Below are 19903 nucleotides of genomic sequence, written 5' to 3' on the forward strand. Positions count from 1 at the left end.
TGTTGCCATGCAGGAAAGATTCAGAGAGAAATGAATCACAAAGATTCAAAGACAAAATCACAGTGGGAAAATAGAACATAAGAAGCATGAACATGGGAAAGCTCAACATAATGAAAGACAAAATGAATCAACTATGCATTGACATCTCAGGCATCACTAACTGAAATGGATTGGAACTGGACACTTTCGGTCAAAGATCATACTGTTTACTACTCAAAACATGAAAAATGAATTAAGAATAACACTGCTTTCATAGTCAGGAAAGATACAGTAAAGACAATATTTGAGTACGATGCAGTCAACGACCAAATAATATTATTTAGACTTTGCAGACGCAAAGATTGACATCAGCCTTGTGAGGTAGACCAGACAGGAAGCACAGCCAGATGAGCTAATTGCACTTTATTGTACGATTACATTAACAGAATCTTGCAAGTCTGAATGTACATTTCTTCCCCCTGCCCCCATCCCCTTTACAGTTCAAGAAACTAGGGAAGGTTCCTTCTGAGCTGCTTGCCTCAGCTACATCCCTGCTGCAGGCCAAGTTGCCTTTTATATGATTGTTCCCTTGGCTGCATCTCTTCTCCCTGTCTCCCAAGGTCATTCCCACATACCATCCTAAGGTCATTCCCACATACTATTACATCACTAGACAGAGCACACATATGTTATTAGTACAAGGAGTTGGAAGAGATCAGATATACAGGAAGTCCTCGACTTACGATGGCAGTTGGGAGTCCTGATTGCTGTTGTTATTGAATCCCATGGCTGTTAGGTGAGGCAGCCTCCTGCTGGCTTCCCACAACTAAGTCAGTGGGGAAGCCAGCAAGAAGTTGCAAGTCTCTGATGGCTTGTAAGCACGCCAGCAGGCAGGTAAGTGGCTGCTGCCAGGTCAGGGAGGGTGCACAGGGTGCAAGGGAGGTACAGCGGTGGTTGGGAGGGGGTGTGTGAGAGTGTGAGAGAGATGTGGTGAGGCTCAGGGAGGGTGCACGGGGGTGCAAGGGAGGTACAGCATGAGTACAGAGGGACTGGGGGAGGGTGTGCAGGTGGGGGAGACTTACCCCAGTGACTTGCAACCTCCCTGCCAGCTTCCCATTGACTTTCTGGGGAAGCTGGCAGGGAAGGTCACAAATGGCAATCACATGATCACAGGGCACTGCAACCGGTCGTAAGTGTGAGCCAATTGCGAAGCTCTCAGATCACAATCATGTGACCGTGGGGTTGCTGGGACAGCCAGAACTCTGAGGGCTGGTCATAACCACCATTTGTTCAGCACCATTGTAACTTCGAACGGTCGCTGAAGGAATGGTTGTAAGTCGAGGACTACCTGTATGTCATGTTCACCGTTTCAATGTGCTTGGTACATCGTAACGTTTCGCATGTCATTAGCCTGATGCGTGTTTCATCTTTGAAGGGAGGACGCTTCCTGCTGGGAGAATGCTTATCTCTTGGCTGCGGGCTTGGAATGTATTTGGGTTATCTCATGTGTTCAAGGTTGCTTTCCCAGGCTAGAAGGAATGACGGTTACCAGCACCTGGGATGGGTGGTGGTGACTCTGCTGGTAGGGAGGCGGGGTTATGTTTGCAGCCGAGGGTTTTTAGTTTGTATTTGGCACGCTTTCTGTCATTCTCAGCTTTCTCTGTATTTGTCTTAAGTTTCCTAATAAATCAGATTTCATTTAGCAACCTCTTGTGAGTCTGAGTATTTGGACTAGGCAACCATTACACTGTAACAGCACTAGGGCTGACTGTGGAACAGGTCACAAATTGCTCATGTGCAAGTTCCAAGTCAAGCTAAAGTAGAAGAGCAAAGCCAACCAGTTTCATAATATGATCTTGACCATACATCCATTATTTTCAAGGAGAACGCTGAGAATTGCTTTGAAGTTCTGAATCTCAGTGATAGGGAACTAGAACAACTGTGGAATGAACTCAGTGAAGTTGTTAGAATGAATGTGAAAAGAGACTGCCGAAGACCGTCTCTTTTAAGATAAAAGGAACAAGAGACATTATTGCTGATACACATTGGATAACTGAGAAAGCCAGAGAATACCAAAAATAAGTCAATATTCCATACTCGATGGAATAAATATAAACTCAGGTTTTGCCTAAAAACACCTTTATGGCTTTCAGCACAAGCATTATAGATGAGAAATGATAAGTAAACATAAATGATTAACCTACAGAGATGTACTAGAATTTTCTCAAGGGGATTGTAAAATGAAATCCAGAGAAGATCTGATAAGGATATTCTTGTCAATGGTTTTCTTATGTACAATTATCAGAAAGGTTTAAAGTAGATAAAAGATTGTATGGTTCTGAACAAGGTAAGACTGAGTCTGAAGTAGAATTATATACTAATGATGACCATGTTACTACTAAAATGTATACACTTTTGCTGAAATATGAGACAGAAGAAATAGTGTATGATAAAATGGGCTAAAATTTTTGGTTATAATGTACAAATGGATCAATGGGAGAATACATGGAAAGGATTGAAATTTACATTGTATTCTAGCCTTAAAAGAATGTTTATAAAATGTTGTACCGTTGGTATTTGTCACCAGAGAAACTGTTGAGAATGTATAAAGGTATGTTGAATCTTTGCTGGAAATGTGAACGAAGGGACGTTTTATCATGTTTGGTGGACATCTAAAAAAGCTTAAAAAATTGATACAAATACATATATTGACTCAGAAGATTTTAAAGGTTAAAGTACAACTGAATCCAGAGACTTTTCTTTTGGGACTAATGAACAGCAACTAGAAAAACAGTCATGGAACTTTGTTTTTATATATGACAACTGCAGGGAGACTATTATATGCTCAAAAGTGGAAAGGTTCAACACTATCCACAACAGAGAAATGGTTGGTGAAGATGATGGACGACCTAGCAACCCATCTGCTCTATTTGGAAGCAGTCTTCCCAAGCTCCAAATCCTTCTCTGACTCTGATCATTGCCTGAAGAAAGTGTTTGCAACCCAGCTGTCCAGATGCACTTTTAACTTTTCTTCTAGTGGCCTGGTTCTTCCTGAATACCACCATCTGTGCAGTACTGGCAGAGACTACCATAGCAGATCTGATAAGAGAGGAAAATTGAGACACTGGAGGTTTCCTTGGGCCTTGGCTCTCAACTCCCATGGAGAGACTACAGGCATCCAGCTAGAATGAAAAGTCCTGGTGGTCCTACTGGTGCTTTCCCCTTTGCTCCAACCAAAGGAAAGAATCATTCCTCTTCTGCCACAAATTATTATCTGTGGACAAAAGGAAGGATGGCTTCTCTCTCTCCATGTGACCTTTTGTAGGATACCACACATATATCAAATATCTTTACATTCAGTGTGTGGAAAACAAGGAAGATCACAAGGGAGAGAAGGGAAAGACTGTCTCCACTGACAAAAAAGGAAGTTTGATGGGATTCTTTTCACAGGGTATTCTATGGCCCTTCACCATGCAGAGAACAAGCTTGGCATTGTAAGCAGCAGCCCTCCAAATATCTTTCCCTCAGATTTGTTAACTATGCTGGTTGGAACAGACAGGAGTTGTAATCCAAAATATCTGGAGGACACCATTTTGCAGGAATAAAAATCAATTAACTACACATCAGATGTCACCAGCCTTGATTTTATAATATGATTTACTCTGTTCCAGTACAACTCAACAAATAATGTTTAAATGAGTTCAAACATCCCTCCCTCAGGATAAGAGAGGGTGAAATTGGTGTTTCTTCCATTAATCCTCTTATTTATGTTGCCAAAATCCAAGCTGGGGCTCTGCTGTTGAAGAACTACTTTAATCACACAGTGAGAATTTCCTTCAGCTGTGAAGCCAGTTGCCTTGGGAAATGTCAGTTGGCTGAATTTTTGTCAAGTAATAAGGGCATGGGTGCAACTGTTTCTGCCTGATATTTTAACTAACAGCCAATCCTGTTCATGTTTGTATAGGCATCAGTCCCAATGGGCCCTAGGAGCTTACTCTCTGTAAATATGTTTGGGAAAGCAGCCACCCAAGTCTCATTAATTCAGATGTTATGCTAGACTAGAGCATAACCACTTTTCCAAAGCCAAAGGCCACACTTAGTATTTAAGTGATGTGCCAGAAGCTACACTCCCAAGTCTACAAAAACTAAGTTCAATTTTATTTCATTTACATTTAATTAAGAGTAGCTAATTCCTCTCCAGTGATGCGTTTAGCAATTTTCCTCTCACAAAATTACAATCTAGTAATAACTTTGGAGGACTCCAAGGACTGTACCCAAAGCTTCTGAAGGTCCTTAGATTAGGCACCTCTAGGGTAGACCATGATTCTTATCAAAATATAGTGGCTTTTCTCTAATAGTTATCCTCACTTTTGGGGACACCCAATTCCCAATGAGTATTTAATTAAGTACAATTCACAATAAGATCACATCAGAGTTTTCCAGTCCCAACCCAGGATTGGATAAAATCCCAACCCAGAGTGATTGGATGAAATAAAGCTAAGGCAGAGTTGCTCATAAATTCACAAAGGAAATCAAATGAGATGAGAAACTTGCTACAGGGTGTTAACTACCACGACCAATATAAAGCAAAATGTAGCACCAGCCCTTTTGGGTCTTTGCTCTGTATAATCTTCATTTTTAGTAAATTGCTCACATCATTTGTGTTTTTAATTTGTAGCATGCTTGCACAATACAACAGCATTCTTGTTGAGCATTCCATTTCAACTGAAAAGGAATATTATTTATTTATACAATTTATACAGCTGCCAATCTCATTCTCATGATTTTGGGCAGCAAACAGTATATTAAAAATCAACACTGAATCGAAAATAACAATTAAAAACAACAAAACCATCCAAACAATACAATGGGCCAAGGCCCACAAAACGCTCTGTATCTCCTTCAACTATGCAGGTCAGGTTCACCTAATATCCTGGTCCCAGCACTTTTTAAGACTTTCCCAAAGGCTAACAAGGCCAGGGCTATTTGAATCTCAGGAGGAATGCTTTTTAAATAAAGAACCACAATTGAGGTTTAACTGTGTCATATTTTGGTTTTTTCTTCTCTTTTTTTAAATTCTTGGTAGAAAGGTAGAAGATACATTGATATAATATATAAATAAATCACTGCCCCAGCAGCCACAAAACATAGTTAATTGGATACTTAAAACTGATATATTACAAGTATTTCCATACCTCCCAGTTTAAATAACTCCTGGGAGGTGACAAAAAAAAATCCAAATACCTAATTCATCCGAATAATCATGACTGTCCAATCCAAGCCCTTACACATCAGTCAGAGTCCAAAAGCCCATTGAAAAAGAACTGTCATAGCTATCTTATACAAGACTGATATAGAGGATGCCAGGCATATCTCTGGATTCATGCTCCATAGGGGCCATGGCTCTGGCCCATGCTTCCTTGATTGCTTTTAAGGGTAGAACCCTCAGCATCCCTTCTCCAGGCAGGACCTAGCTGGAGGAGATGGTTCCGAGTCAAGCCACCTTGACTTGGACTCAGAGGACAATCAGTTTTCCAACCTGATGCTCTCCAAGTGTGCTAGGGCTAATAATCCTAAAATGAAATGAAGGATAAAATAAAATAAAATAAAAAGACAAACAAGGAAAGAAAGGAAACAAAAGAAAGATAAACAAGGGGAATGGGGTACAAAAAGAGACAATACACACAAAGCTCAACTTCTGCCCAGATAAATTCAAGATTGGCAGGCCATCAGAAGTGGCAGCTTGTTGGAAAACATAACTCCTTACCTTTCCTAGAGGTGAGCTCTATCTCTGATATTTGGGATGTAGTGATGATTTGTAGCCTTTTTTAGTTATTATTCAATCTGCGTCCCTCACAGTACGAGTCCTCTTAATAATCTTGGCCCTCCTCCCCAGAAATAACATTAGATTCCTTCAGGCAATTGTGTGCTGACGTAGCCCTTTGCAGAAGGAGAGTCCCTGTGTGTACAACTGTATATGTGCACTGCCTTCCATCCAAGCCGAAATCCTTCAAGCCTTTTTTCCTGCAGATACCACTCAAGGGACAGTTGGGTCAGGGGATTAGCCTGGACAGTCCCATGGCAAACACTCCCATTTTAATAGAAAGTGAAAATCTTGCAGGTTTTATTTTACTTTGCCATATTTCAATATTTGCAATTATTCCTGTTTTGTCAGACAATTAACTTGTACTGATTATACTGTGCTGTCTTACTCTCATTAGTCAATATAAATTTCTCTTTCCCTTGCTGCATGAAATAAGACATATGAAGGGGAAAATATTTCTTTTCTCTAGATTTCTTGAAGTTGGGGCTACAATAAAACCACAAACATGCATGTTCTTATTAGATGTAACTACATCTAACAGCACTCTATATCTTTTGAATCCATTAAACTGATCCAAGCATTTTCACTGTTTTGTTTTTGTTGTGGAGCTATTCAAAACCTGTAGAACTCCTTGCCTGCAATGACAGCAGCATTGTGCAAACTCAGAATTGATGGAGGTGATTGAAGTTACACAGTCCTTTGGTTACACAAAGCTCTAACATACCCACCAGCATTTAGCTTGCACAGATGCCAAGTTAACTCAGCTTTTAAATTTCACAAGACCGAAATTGAATTTGTTCATTATTAAATGATGCCCTAAAATGAAACAAAAGGTTTATCCTCATTTATCAATATGAATCATAAGCCAATCTACAGTACAAGCCTACAGCACAGAAATCTGTTTCAGCTCTCTCTAGATGTATATCATTTTGCTCACTAGTTTTCAGTGCTGAGAGGTTCTGCAGGGCTGCCTTAACTTTGTGAGGGTTTCCGTAAGCATAAAAACAGAAATAGTAAAATCCTCCATCCTTTTTTCAACGTCCTCCATGATGGAGTCATGAGCCATTGTTGCTTCTAGACATATGAGATTTACCCCAAAAGTCCTATGTTCACAGAAATGGGCATGGATTCTCATTAGCATCTTTCCAGGAGAATGTAAACCCATGGCCCTTTCATGCCAACTCAAAGATCCCCAAAAAGATGTAACAAGAAAAGTGCAAGCTTTTTCAACTTTCAGATCTCTTAATCAGGGAAGCAAGTGGAGGAAAGGAAGGGGAAAGGAGGAAAAATATTCTTATTCCTATACAAGAGGTATCTATCCTATGTTTTGATTCTACATATGGGTTGGGAAATGAGGAAAAAATATTGTGCTTAGATTACATAATGAAAAACAAAGTATTTTTTTTTTGGCCTCTTTTATTGTACAAGCTCAAATTCTTCACATATAATCATAATTAAAAATAGTAGCTCTGTAATAACTATTTTGCATTGGAAGGAAAAAGAAAGGCATCACAAGCAGATGCTTTTAAAAGTGCAAGAATGCTTTTAAATAGAGCTTTTTATGAGAACGTCACATGGGAATGGATGCTTAAAAAAAGACCTTGTGAAACAGAATCAGGATTTTCCCCAGGGCTGTGACTTTTATTAACCTTTGAAAGTTTGCTTCACATTCTGTGAAAAAGGTGTTAGCTAGACGTCAGGCATATCTTCTCACTCTAAAGGGAGATCATTTTGATTTTCCACAGCTAGTTTTTCAATGACTCCAAGCAAAAATTAGGAACCATATTGTGATGGGGAGGTGGTTTTCAATCTTCATGTGGAAATCTGCATATCTGACAAATGAGATTCTTCGGTGAAACAACCTAAAAATCAGACATGTTTCTGAACCTTTCATCCATGTTCTGGACATTAAATGCAGCTGTCTAAAAGTTTTTGGGGTCCAATTTTCAGGGTCCGAGGAGGCTTCTGTGCTGATCCAGAGCCAGCCTACAAGACATTGCTCAGAATTCTTCAGCACTGGGGCTCCCTGTTCTCAGATTTTGCACATCTTTAGCTATACTGAGGCCCAGTACTTTGGCATCATATGTGCACAGCCTTTTTATGCCAACAACCATACAGGGCTTTGGAATGATATCTTGGGGGCCACACTCTAAAAAAGTTAGTGGGACCACAAGAATGAAATGGGACAAAAATTGAACCTGAGATTATTTAAATTAAATTGAATTAAAATTAGAAAAAATGAACTAAGTACTATATTGTTAAAATAATTATCCTATAGTTTTACCCTATAGCCCCATAGAGTAGGGCTTGCAAACAGTATGAAAAGTGCTTCTGTCTATATTTAGCTTAGTGGTGCAGCTATAGTATCCCATGACTTGGAAAGAGGAATGCCAGAATGCCTATGTCCTTTGGTCCCAAGGCATGGGTGAATTGATCACCGATAAGCAATCAAAGGCAGAATGGAGCAGGAGAAAATGCCTCATACACACATACACACACACACACACACACACACACACACACACACGTGATTCAATTAAATGCACACAGTTAATTAATTAGTTGCACAGAATTGAAACCTCAAAGGTCTTCTGTACATAAATAGCTTTTTTGTTTTCTTCTGAAGAACATAGGAAGTACTTATTTCTTTTTTTATACAATTGTCCCTGGAAAGGAAACTGAAATGATGCTGTTTCCTTACCAAGGACATTGGTTGACCATTGCTTCTCACCTAGATATCTGACAGCAGACATACTAAAGCTAGATGTCACTCTGGGAATTCTTGAAACACCAGTAAGAAAAAGGAGAAAGAGTTGATTTCTCTGGAGTAGTCCAAGAAGAACAGAGTTCAGATTTTTATAAAAATAGGCAAAAGTTTTAAGGATCACTCAAAAGTTCACCAAAAAGGAAAGCACTTCTAGACAATAATGGAAGTGAAAACAGGGTGAAAATAATTAAAGATAATACAAAGCAAAACAAAATTCTGTATTTTCACTTAGCTCTAAGTGTGAGCCAAAAGGTGACTCTTGATTTGATAAATGTAGTAAATATTACGAAGTCATGCCACTTATATTGTGCATCAAGCAAGACAGCAAACAACATCACAGTAAAGACTGTGCTTCCATCACCTGTGAATTGTCTACATGGTAAATGGCATTCATTTGAATACGTATTGCTAGGTCATTGAAAGCTTGCTCCAGGCCTAATTTGGTTTGGAAATCTGCAGAACAGTGATTTTTCTAATAAAACATGTCTTGAGAATTATCTTTACACCCACACTTGTTAAGATATGGATCTTAGGTGAGCCAAAAAACCAGAGACAAGGACTTCTTTGTTGCCCCTTTCCTACATAAACAGCAATTGGAACCATCTCTTGATCCACTGCACTGGCTTTTCTACTTGCTCCTTTCAGGCCCTGGACCATCTAACATGGTGTGAATAGCAGCAGGGGTTGTCAGAATTTTCCCTTTGGTATTCAATCCTTCTTCTCTGTATTGCAGCTTGGGCAAGAAGAGGGGCGAATGCTCAAGGGAAGAGCAGAGGTAAAACTATTGCCTCAGCTCAGTTATAAGTTAATGAAGCCCTGTGCCCATGTTCGCACTTAGTCAACATGCAAAATCCTTATTGCTAACTCTATAGGCCCATCTCTGTGCCAAATCAGTGAGATCTAGGTAGTGCAAACTGTTTATATAGCTGCCCAGAGTCATTGGTCTGAGATGGGTGGCTATATAAATTGAATGAATGAATGAATGAATGAATGAATGAATGAATGAATAAAATATCTCAAGCGCGAAGGATCGTGTTTCATGTTAAGTCTGATAAGATCTTATAGCTACTTGTTCATGTTAATGTGAATTGCAAGTCATTTTTGTAACAATTGTAACAATCTATCCTATTGGTGTAATAGAGCTAGGCAAAAGGAACAGAATGGAAACTAACACTAATTTATCCACTGGAAATTAACCAAAGGAAGGAAGGAAGCGTTGACTGCTTGCAGACAACACAGAGACGGAAGCATCTGCAAATTCTTGGAAGAAAAACACAAATAATTCACAGAAGCCAAATGCTGAACTGCGGACTTATATATTGAAAGGAGTTCCAACAAACAGCAAGGTAATGTTTTGCTTATGCTCTCCAATCTTCTTTCCTTGTTTTGCAGTAACATCAGCTGCAGAATTGAGATAACCGGGAGTTGCCAAAATATAATGCTTTTTACCCTGGATTACATCAAGAAGACTGGGAAATTCCTAGTGTTTTAGGTTAACCAACCTAATATCACAATCCAACCTTGTGAATGTATGACATGTTTGTGTGGTTGACTGGATTTGCCATCAGTTATAGTTATATGCTCTTTTTTATTGTATATTTACTGTTTTGTTTTATCAAAACAGTGAGCCGCCCAGAATCAATTGGAGTTGGGTGGCACCTAAGTTGAATAAAATAAAATAAAATAATTCTCCATGTTTGGATTTCAAATCCCATCTGCCTCAACCAATATAAGCAATAGAAATGGGTATGAGAATTGATGTCTAACATATCTGAAGGCCACTATATTGCCTACATGTTTTAGAAGCAACAGGTTGTATCCAATCCTGGCTATTTTCCCAGGTATTTGGGCCAAGAGGTTAAGCAAGCTCTGTTGGTGATATGGTTTTTTGCTTTGGGGGGATTGTTATTTTAACCAGGGTGCCAAGGGTTATAGTATATTGTGGTGGTGGTGGTTGTAATCTTTGTACGTCACCCAGAATCACTACAGCTCTATACTTAATTTAAATAAATGCAATAGGTTCTTTTGCTCTAGGGTAATAGTGTGTCCTTTTTCCCCAGCCACATGGAATTCTGTGACATAACTCATAAATGATCAATTTAATATCATTAAGTTGAATGTGTGTGATGAAGTACAATTAAAAACATAATTCTCTGTGTATTTAATTATTTTTCCTTTCTGTCATGCTAAATGTACCATTTGGCAGCAAACTGGTAGCTATGAGAGACCAGACCCATGATTTTGCAGAGCCAAGCCACAGTTGGCCCTAGACTGAGGTTCTACACTCATGTGCAAGTGGACAGTTCTTCTGCTCTTACAAGAAACAAGCTTTTCAGAGATGCTTCATTCCTACTTTCTGCTCTCCATGCCTGAGAAGGTGCTTTTGAGGGTTATGCAACACTCAATAATAATATGAAATATGGCAAGCTATATGGATTGATATCAAGTGATGCTGTATTAATAGGGCAAAGCCACAGTGGTGCAATCCTAGCTCTTAGTGGATAGAGAAACATTTGGATTTCACTAGGAGACGGGAGACAGACAGACAGACAGACATAGCTAAGTGCATTGCATCAGTAAACAGCTTCATTAAGAATTTTCCAATTAAACACACATACACATATACTGGGTAGATTCATGACATTTGAAATAGCTACATTTGATTTACTCATCTTTGCCATTTTTGTAGTTAATGCCAATCACAACCCCTTGGTCTGCACTGAAACTGTCCGGATGGCTCCTCTATGTGAGTTGCAGTCTAACATCTGGAAAGCACTAAGTTGGGCTAGCCTAATTCAAGTATCTGAAGAAGAAAACTTGGCTTGCCTTGAGGTGTTCCACCATGAATAGAATCCCCTTCCAATTCCATTCTTCCTCACCTTCTGTTGCAGCTCCTATGCCATACAGGATTCTCCTCAGACCAACAGGAATTTTGGAAAGGAGAGGAAAATCCATATGCATAGAATTCTATTTACTCACATTAGAGTTGAAATGAAAATGTTGCCCTTGTTTAATAGGAAATCAAAGAAATCCATCTAATCATTTCAATATCTTTCTAGACTTAACCTCCTGAGCAATCACCTCTTTTTAATTTATTTTTAACCTATTCCTGCCTAAAAGAGCACATCATTTTATCGACTTTTTAAAATCAATTCTAGTTATACTATAGAATATTTTGTTCTGTGACAAGACCAAAGTCTTGTAAAGGAAAAAAGATGAGGCCATGTAAAATTTCAGTAATTGATATAATAACCAATCTACATGCAGCAAATGCCACTTACCTTGTCTAACAGCTAATGTTGTGGTGTAGACCAAAAATAGGAGAATGTAGTTCAGAAAGCTCTGAAACACAGGAGTGTTGGCATGAAAATCATCCGACAAATACTTGCTGGTTAGGCTAATACCACAGATTAGCAGGGATAAGACTTGCCCCAAAGCTACAGACAACAGGAGCTCCCTAAAAGAAATAAGACAGACAGAGAAACAATTTTGTTAGAACAGCCAAATATGCCCTTGGTAGAATGATTATCTCCTCCCCTTTGTTGTCTCCTAGAAGCAATGAGGAGGGAAAGGAAGAGAAATCCGGGCTTTACTAGCTATTACCCATAAAGCAGCATAAAGCCAGTATTAAACGTGCTTAAGGAAACAGAAAAATGAGTGCATGGTCACAAAACCCAATTTAATCAATGGACCTCATGATATCAGTGTTTTATAAGCTCCCCACAGTAGAATTTGGAAAGGGAGAATACTGAGCCCGCACAAAGCACCTCCACTAACTTGTCAAAGATGAACTGAAGATCCAGGCCCAATAGTGAAATAAGCTGGGACAGGTTTTGCTATGTGACAGTTCTCTGGGTGTGGCTTGGATCTCCTGTGATGGTTAATAATGATAAAGGTCGGGTGGAAGATTAAAGAGCAGTTTTCATCTGTGAGCTCTATGTTGTACATGAAGTAAATGAAAAAGGAATCCTTTTTTCCCAGGATCATGTCATCAGAAAAGGCAACACAGGATTTACTGTATATTGTTATCTTTTTTTAAAGAGTGCACATACAGAGGCATCTGCTGAATCCAGAAGTTTCACCCAGGTGACCAAGTGTGTGTCTACCTCTTATGCACTTGCATGCAATGTCATGACATATGAACAAAAGGCGCAGTTTCCATTGCAACATCGCAGTGAACACCACATAAAACATATACCCAATTATTCTGCCAATGGACTGAGATTTAATTTTCAAAAGTAAACAAACACCAAATACTCAATTTTGAGTCTATCCTAATGGATCAGCAATTTCAATCCCTAGCAAATCACCTCTAAGTAGTTTTGAAAGGCATGTTTCAAACTAAGGTTCAGTCTCTTAGAGTCTTCAAACAGAGATGGGAAAGATTCAAGTCCGAAATCCCAGGAAGTCACAGTCAGCCAGGGTTGCTAGAACTGAACTAGATAGGCCATGGCATGACTAATAACTTCCTACGTTCTCTCTTCTTCCTGCATTCTAGTGATAATTTTGAACATATTATAGAGAGAGTATGGCTACTGAGAGAAACATCTGAGAGAAAGCTAATGAAATTCTTCAGCCCAAATATAAATGTTTCACAAGAAATTACATACAAGCACATTTCATGTCTTCTGGATTTTACCCAGTTTTTCCTAATTCCTAATCTACCATAACTCAGCATAAGTGATGAATAAATACATTTTCTCTAACATGAAAATGTTCAATTTGTTCCCCTTAATCTCTTCTAATTTCTATCAAAAGACTAATCCAGAAGGTGAAGTATGCTATATTTATTTGGATGTCTTTCAAGGAAGGAAGGAAGGAAGGAAGGAAGGAAGGAAGGAAGGAAGGAAGGAAGGAAGGAAGGAAGGAAGGAAGGAAGGAAGGAAGGAAGGAATACTGTGTGTGTGTGTGTATGTGTTTATATGTGTGTGTATGTATATATATATATGTGTGTTTGTGTGTATATATATATATGTGTGTGTGTGTATATATAAATATATATATATAAATATAAAATGAGGAATTAGATTATGAGGAATTAGAAAACACTGGGTAAAATCCAGAAGACGTGAAATGTGCTCGAGTGTGATATCTTGTGAAACATTTATATTTGGGCTCAAGGATTTCACCAGCTTTCTCTCAGACGTTTCTCTCAGTAGCCATACTCTCTCTATAATACGTTCAAAATGTAATGTCTACAGGATCGCTCTATTTGCAAATACTTCAATACACTCAAAGACGTACAATAAAAGCTGTCATTTAACCAAGTTGGACTATTCCATGTTGGTGACACTGACCACACTGACTCTCCAAGCTACTAGGCAAAGATCTTTCCCAGTGCAATTCATCTAGAAGGAATAAGGTAAACTATTTTCCACTTTCTGATCTTACGTATTTTTAATTACAAGACTAATAATTTCTTATTTCAGTCCTTCAAGAATTCTCACATAGAAGCCATTGTGCTCAATGAATTGCTACTTACTAATTCTTATTTCTTCTAAAGTCTTAACAGTACTTTGACACTCTGAAGACAGATGGTTCTTCAGAAGCCTCGCACAAATGCAAAGGTTCAGTCATGTCATTTTGCTTCGACAGCGACGACAAATATAAAACAAACGAAATATACACTACAATATTATATCTAAGGTAAATCCTCTACATTTTCCTTCACCATGCACAAATAAATACTATGTTGCTTGATAATGTAATTGTTGTATGATTAAAATTCACAGAAGAGAGGTTTATATTTTGGGGAATATTTTCACTGGATTTGCACTGGATTTCCACAGTGGGAATGGGAATATTTCCCCTCCCAAATGCGTTGTGCTCCCATTTCCACTTTTATTTACTTGCCAGGGCATGGGGGAGAGAAAGTTGGACTAAAAAACCTATTTCTGAAATTCAACTATTTTGTCACTGTATTTCAGTGGTGCATTTTCAGAGACGTCATGTGACTTATAGGTTGCTTGCCCTTGGGCTACACTGACTCAACTCTGTTCCCATTGGGTCCAGAACCTCAAGTCTTCAGGACCATCTCCCCCAGTCAATTGCCATTACTAGGACTGCTGTCTGCAGATTATGGAAGTTGTCTTCCAACACATCAGAATGGTGCCAGGCTGCAAAAGCAGCTTTATAGAACTGGTCCTGACAGGTCAGCCCAGTAACAAACAGGAGCTTTGCTTTTCATAACTGAGATAGAGAATTTGGGTATACCTTCAAAGAACTTCAAGAGTTTTCACTCTCCAACCCCCAGAGTCAGTTTCAGTCCAGCCTGTGATCATCCTCATCACTGCCAATCTCAAAATACAACAAATGCCACATGAGGCAATCAATGCACCCTCCAGCTGAGCAACAGGAGGGCAGAAATAGCAGTAATCCAGTGTCCAGCTCTCCAACCATGGTTGATATTATGGAAAGCAACTGAGTTCAGGGAAGTTACCAATCATCCATGTACTCAATTTAAAATGGCATCACGGTAGGGCAAAGTTATTTCTGCAGAGAAGGGAGAGACTATAAGGCAAAGTAAAGCAAAATTTTTGACCAGCAGGAAAAGAATCTCTATACACATGTTTATCAACAGAGCTCTAATGCTTGTATGGGAAAACTACACTTGAGACAGAATTAATTTGGCTAAACTGCCATATGGGTGCAGAGCTAATCAGGAATGGGGTAAACACCATACATGGAGCTGCCCTTAGTTGCACATTACAGGTAGTCCTCATTTAGTGACCACAATTGGGACTGGCAACTCAGTCGTTAAATGAAGAGGTTGCTAAGTGAAACTGCAACTGTGCTTATGATCTTACTTCAGCTTTCCTTTGCTTTACAGACCTGCAAAGCTCAGAAATGTGAGGATTGGTCACAAAGTTAGTTTTTCATCACTGTTGTAACTGTGAATGATCACTGTACGAGGCAGTTGCTAAAAGAGGACTACCTATATTTAAAACCTAACCTTGAGGAAACATCTCTGGTGAAGACAACAGAAGATCTCTATCCCAAATCTAATTCCTCTATTTGCAAGTTGGGTTGCAATGCCTCTTAAACCACAATATGTACAGTGTATGCTGCTGTATAAACTAAAAATATTAGCTCTGTTAATAAGGAAGCTTATGAAATTTCTTTCATCCTTGGGAACTTTCCTAACCAAGCTGTTATTACGTGAGATTTTAGGTAGAATTATTGTGGATGCAAACTCTTTATGGACTTCTATGGCTCTGACTTTATTTGACCAAGATAAGGCTTCTAATTTATTTCTGTCCAATAACAATTGGCATCAACCACCATCAGTACAAAATAGTGTTTGACGCAATGAAAAATTAGCAAAGCTTCAACACATACAAGCATGATCAAACTCATCATATTAACCAAGTATTCCCACTGCATTTTCTCACTGTGGTTTTAACAACTGGTGAGATGGTTTAGATCTCCAATTCCTGATTGTGACATACAAAGTTTTCTAAACTGACATGTGCCCTGATGGCATGTTCTACATTAATTATACTGCTTAAAAACTGCCCACGTCCAGTAACCATGCCTTAAACCTAGGACATTTCAAAAGCCAGATGCATAATATAGATAAAGCAGGTGTGAATAGTGCTTCAAGATATGATGTACAAACAAATCCAACATTAAATCTGTAAATCACTTCAAATTAATTGCCAAAGAGAATGTACAGCTCTTTCTCATAACTGCGCCTTACATTCCTATTGTACTCAATTAATACTGAGGAAAACAAATTAAGCATCAGCAAAATTAAATTTAAAAAGGGCTAAAGATAAACTTGGAATTCACAGGAAATATGGTCCTTCAATTTTAGATAAAAAGTTAAGAAAACAATGGTTCCAGTTCATTGGTTTTCCCTTAGGCACTAAGATAAATCTTTTCCGTGCTCACTGGCTTTCAGTAGACTGAGACGGTTTTTGACAATCTGGTAAATTTATTACAGGCTTGTCACATGCTGAGGAAACAGTCTTAGTAAAAGGTAAACACACACACACAAGGGCACTGAACTCATTTTCCTTCTTTTAATAGAGTTTTAATTGCAGGTGCCTGAATGAGTTTATGTTTTGGGAAAATAAGAAGTTCAAAAAAAAAAAAAAAAGGATGGGAGAGGAAGACCAGTGAAGATATGAAGATATGAAGCCACCTACTTCGTATTTCAAAAGGCTCAGTGCAAAGTATTTCCTTAGCTGTGGAATAAATTTCCAATGCCAAATATTCAGGTGCCTTGAATTTATCAGAGCCAATTAGTATACAGCAAGATTGATCCTTTAAACCAGGAGTCCCCCATATGCCCCTTGTGGGTACATTATGCAAGCAGAGACTTTCCTTGGCAACCACCAGATGCTGACCTCATCTGACTTTTGATATTAAAGAAAAATTTAAAAATGGAAAGTTGATACACTAGCAAAATGAAGTGCCAGGGACCAACACCATTTTTAATTCCAAGAATGCCTCAAGGCTTAAAATAGGCCCATAAGCTTTCTTTAACAAGTAAAAATGATGAGTTCCTTCCACTGATAAGCTCAGTGCCTTGTCTGAAAACATGGAAAGTGTTGAAATGTTACAGTTAGGTCTTCCTTAGGACACTTTGAACTCCCACTCTTCATACTTAGGTATATCAATATTTCAATTTTAATGCATCTGCTTTTTTAAAAAAAATGTTTTACTTTGAAGTATACTCAAAATATTGATATCTTGATATATAGTCTTTATTGGTGTTGATTTTTCATATATCACTGCTATTTTTTTTTCTTTGTATATTGTGACATTTGTCCTACCTTTTTTGTCTCTCTTGTTCCACTCAAGTTTTTCTATGAAATACTATGTAGGCAACGTGGTATGGGGACTGACCATGTCCTCCATACAAGCCATTTTATGAACAGAGGAGACTCCAGTGCTGGCCAACAGATGACTGCACAGATCAACTGCTCTCAAAACCCAGTGTTCCCAGGCTAAAGAGGTTACCTATCCTTCTTATATGCATTAAAATAACAGGCAGCCAGAAGTAGGATCTGATTAAACCTCAGTCATAGGGCCAGGTAAGTCAATATAGATTTAGCAGCATATAAATTAAATAAAAAAGGTACAAGCTTCAGATATTTCCAGATAGATCTAGAAAACTGTTGAAGACTTTAAGACCCACCCCAGTTTAGTCAATACAGCTAAATGAATAAATGGACTGACTCGGTCTGAACAAGCTTAATATATTTCCTATTTCCCTCTATAATGTCAAAGTAGTAGGTAACGACTGTCAAACCAACCGTGCTGTTTTGTAGTTGAAAAGTGTTCGTTTTACAGAAATAACTTCTTTTGTTAAACATTTGGTGAGAAGCACAGGTCAAAAATAAACTCTGCATGTATTACTGTACTTAAATAGAAAATGGCTATGAAAAGAGACAGCTGCGTGCAAAGATTTAGGCATCCCTAGTCAAACAGTAAGTTTCAATGACTCCTAAGTGAACTGAAGCTGATACAACCTCTACGCGGTGCAGAGACAATTCCACAGGTGAACAAATACTCTAATCCAGTGTTTCTCAACCTTGGCAGGTTTAAGCTGTGTGGACTTCAATTCCCAGAATTCCCCAGCCAGCATGCTCCCAATTCTGGGAGTTGAAGTCCACATAGCTTAAACCTGCCAAGGTTGAGAAACACTGCTGTAACCCTTCTAAACTCTCTGATTGTGACTCTTGTTTTATGTGCTTTCAGCAACCGTGTACTCCTCTAAGCAGTAGTCTGAGCATTTGAAAATGAAGATAATTCACTCTAAGTGAGAGAGTCTATAAAGAATTGCTTCCAGCTAGCAAGTTCAACAAACATTGTTGAGAGATGGACTTTACATGGAACTGTTGAAGTCAATGCAAGTCCTGAAAAACTAAGAAAAATCTCTGCTAGAACAGCCTGGAAACTTAGCAGTTCTTCAAAACAGAACCTGCTGCAAATGATCTGCTTAAAGGTTTAGGGCAGTGTTTCTCAACCTTGGCAACTTTAAGATGTGTGGACTTCAACTCTCAGAATCCCTCAGCCAGCATGCTGGCTTATAAAACAATGATCTGCACTGGACGTTGTTAGGAGGAACCCTTTAAAGCTGTAGGGGGTTGTTTAGCAAAGTAGGTTACCAATGTGAGTAGCAGAACAAAGGCAAAGGCATCTTCTGGCTATATGAAATTAGAGGCTGAAAAAGTTCTAATTGCCTCCTAGTGAAAAAGTGTGTGTGTGTGATTTTATTCCTTCTAACTATGACATTCCTTCTGCCTTTTCAGTAAGTGGCAAACATGAAATGAAATAGCTTTTGGGTAATTGCTGAATTTTGCTATAAAGTTACAGTGATGTTGAAAAGACTTTGGCAATACCTGTGGTGGAATACTTGATGCTGCACTTTGAGAAATTGAGTTTGTTCATATGAGCATCTGAAGACTATAACTTGGTTTGAGTAACTTATGGGCAAGGCGACATTCTGATTTTTCCACACTAAGATTACAGCATTACCACATGAAAGCTTCAACAGAATATTATAGAATGAGGAGACTTTATCATACAAGGAGAATAAATGAGGTCTGAATGGCAAAACAAATCTACGAAGGAAGACCAAGAAGTTGTGGTTGGATGGAGTTGATAAGACCATGAAAAAGAGAAAGCTGAGAAGTCTAAGAACAAAATGCAATATGTGAAGTGATGTATTCGTGAAAGGGAAGCAAGGATGACTTGCAAGGGGAGCAAGATACGGTGAATGGTATTGGTATAAACTAGAGTTAGCTATATTTACTTTTATCGCATGTTTTTTTTTTGGCTTTTTACTCCTTACTTCTTTTCTGTGCTTACTCTGAAAGGGAATGGCACATGGGAAACATACCCTTTATTCCAAATGATAGTCTGTTGCACAAGAATAGCATTTTATCTTTTCATATGTCATCTCAATGCAACTATCCTATGTAGTAAAACCAACTGAACTCATAAACGTTTAGGTCTCAAAGCTTTTCTAATACATTCAGGGTGATTCAAAGGCAATGTGGGCCCTGAATCAACATATGCAGAGAATGATATGCTGGTCATCTGCTAGCACAACCAAGGCCACCGGCAGAAGAGATCCTTCACCTACTGTACAGCTCTCATGGACCTTATAAACTGCTCTAGCCTCCCTTTGAGAATCTGTCAAATGAGCACTCGGAATATTTTCTTTGTATAAAAAATGAAACTTATGTCACCATGAAATGTCCGTTTGAAAACTAAGCAGAAAACTAAGAAAATAGAATCAACATAGTTCTTTATTAAAATAAATCAAATAGGCCTTTGTTTTTTTTAAAGAAAATGTAGTAAGTAGTAACTTAAACAGT

At 38.5% G+C, this 19903-nt stretch overlaps 1 protein-coding gene across 1 annotated transcript in view; it reads right to left on the reverse strand.

The window, feature by feature from the left end:
• Positions 1 to 19903, reverse strand: part of SLC35F1 (solute carrier family 35 member F1) — a 254928-nt gene that overhangs the window by 123123 nt on the left and 111902 nt on the right. Inside the window, exon 2 of the mRNA XM_063310704.1 lies at positions 11852 to 12027. Coding sequence (XP_063166774.1) covers positions 11852 to 12027 — 176 coding nt within the window. The remainder of the gene's footprint in view (positions 1 to 11851; positions 12028 to 19903) is intronic.

The sequence above is a fragment of the Candoia aspera genome, chromosome 1 (assembly GCF_035149785.1).
Source record: "Candoia aspera isolate rCanAsp1 chromosome 1, rCanAsp1.hap2, whole genome shotgun sequence".
In the NCBI taxonomy this organism is placed as follows: Eukaryota; Metazoa; Chordata; class Lepidosauria; order Squamata; family Boidae; genus Candoia; species Candoia aspera.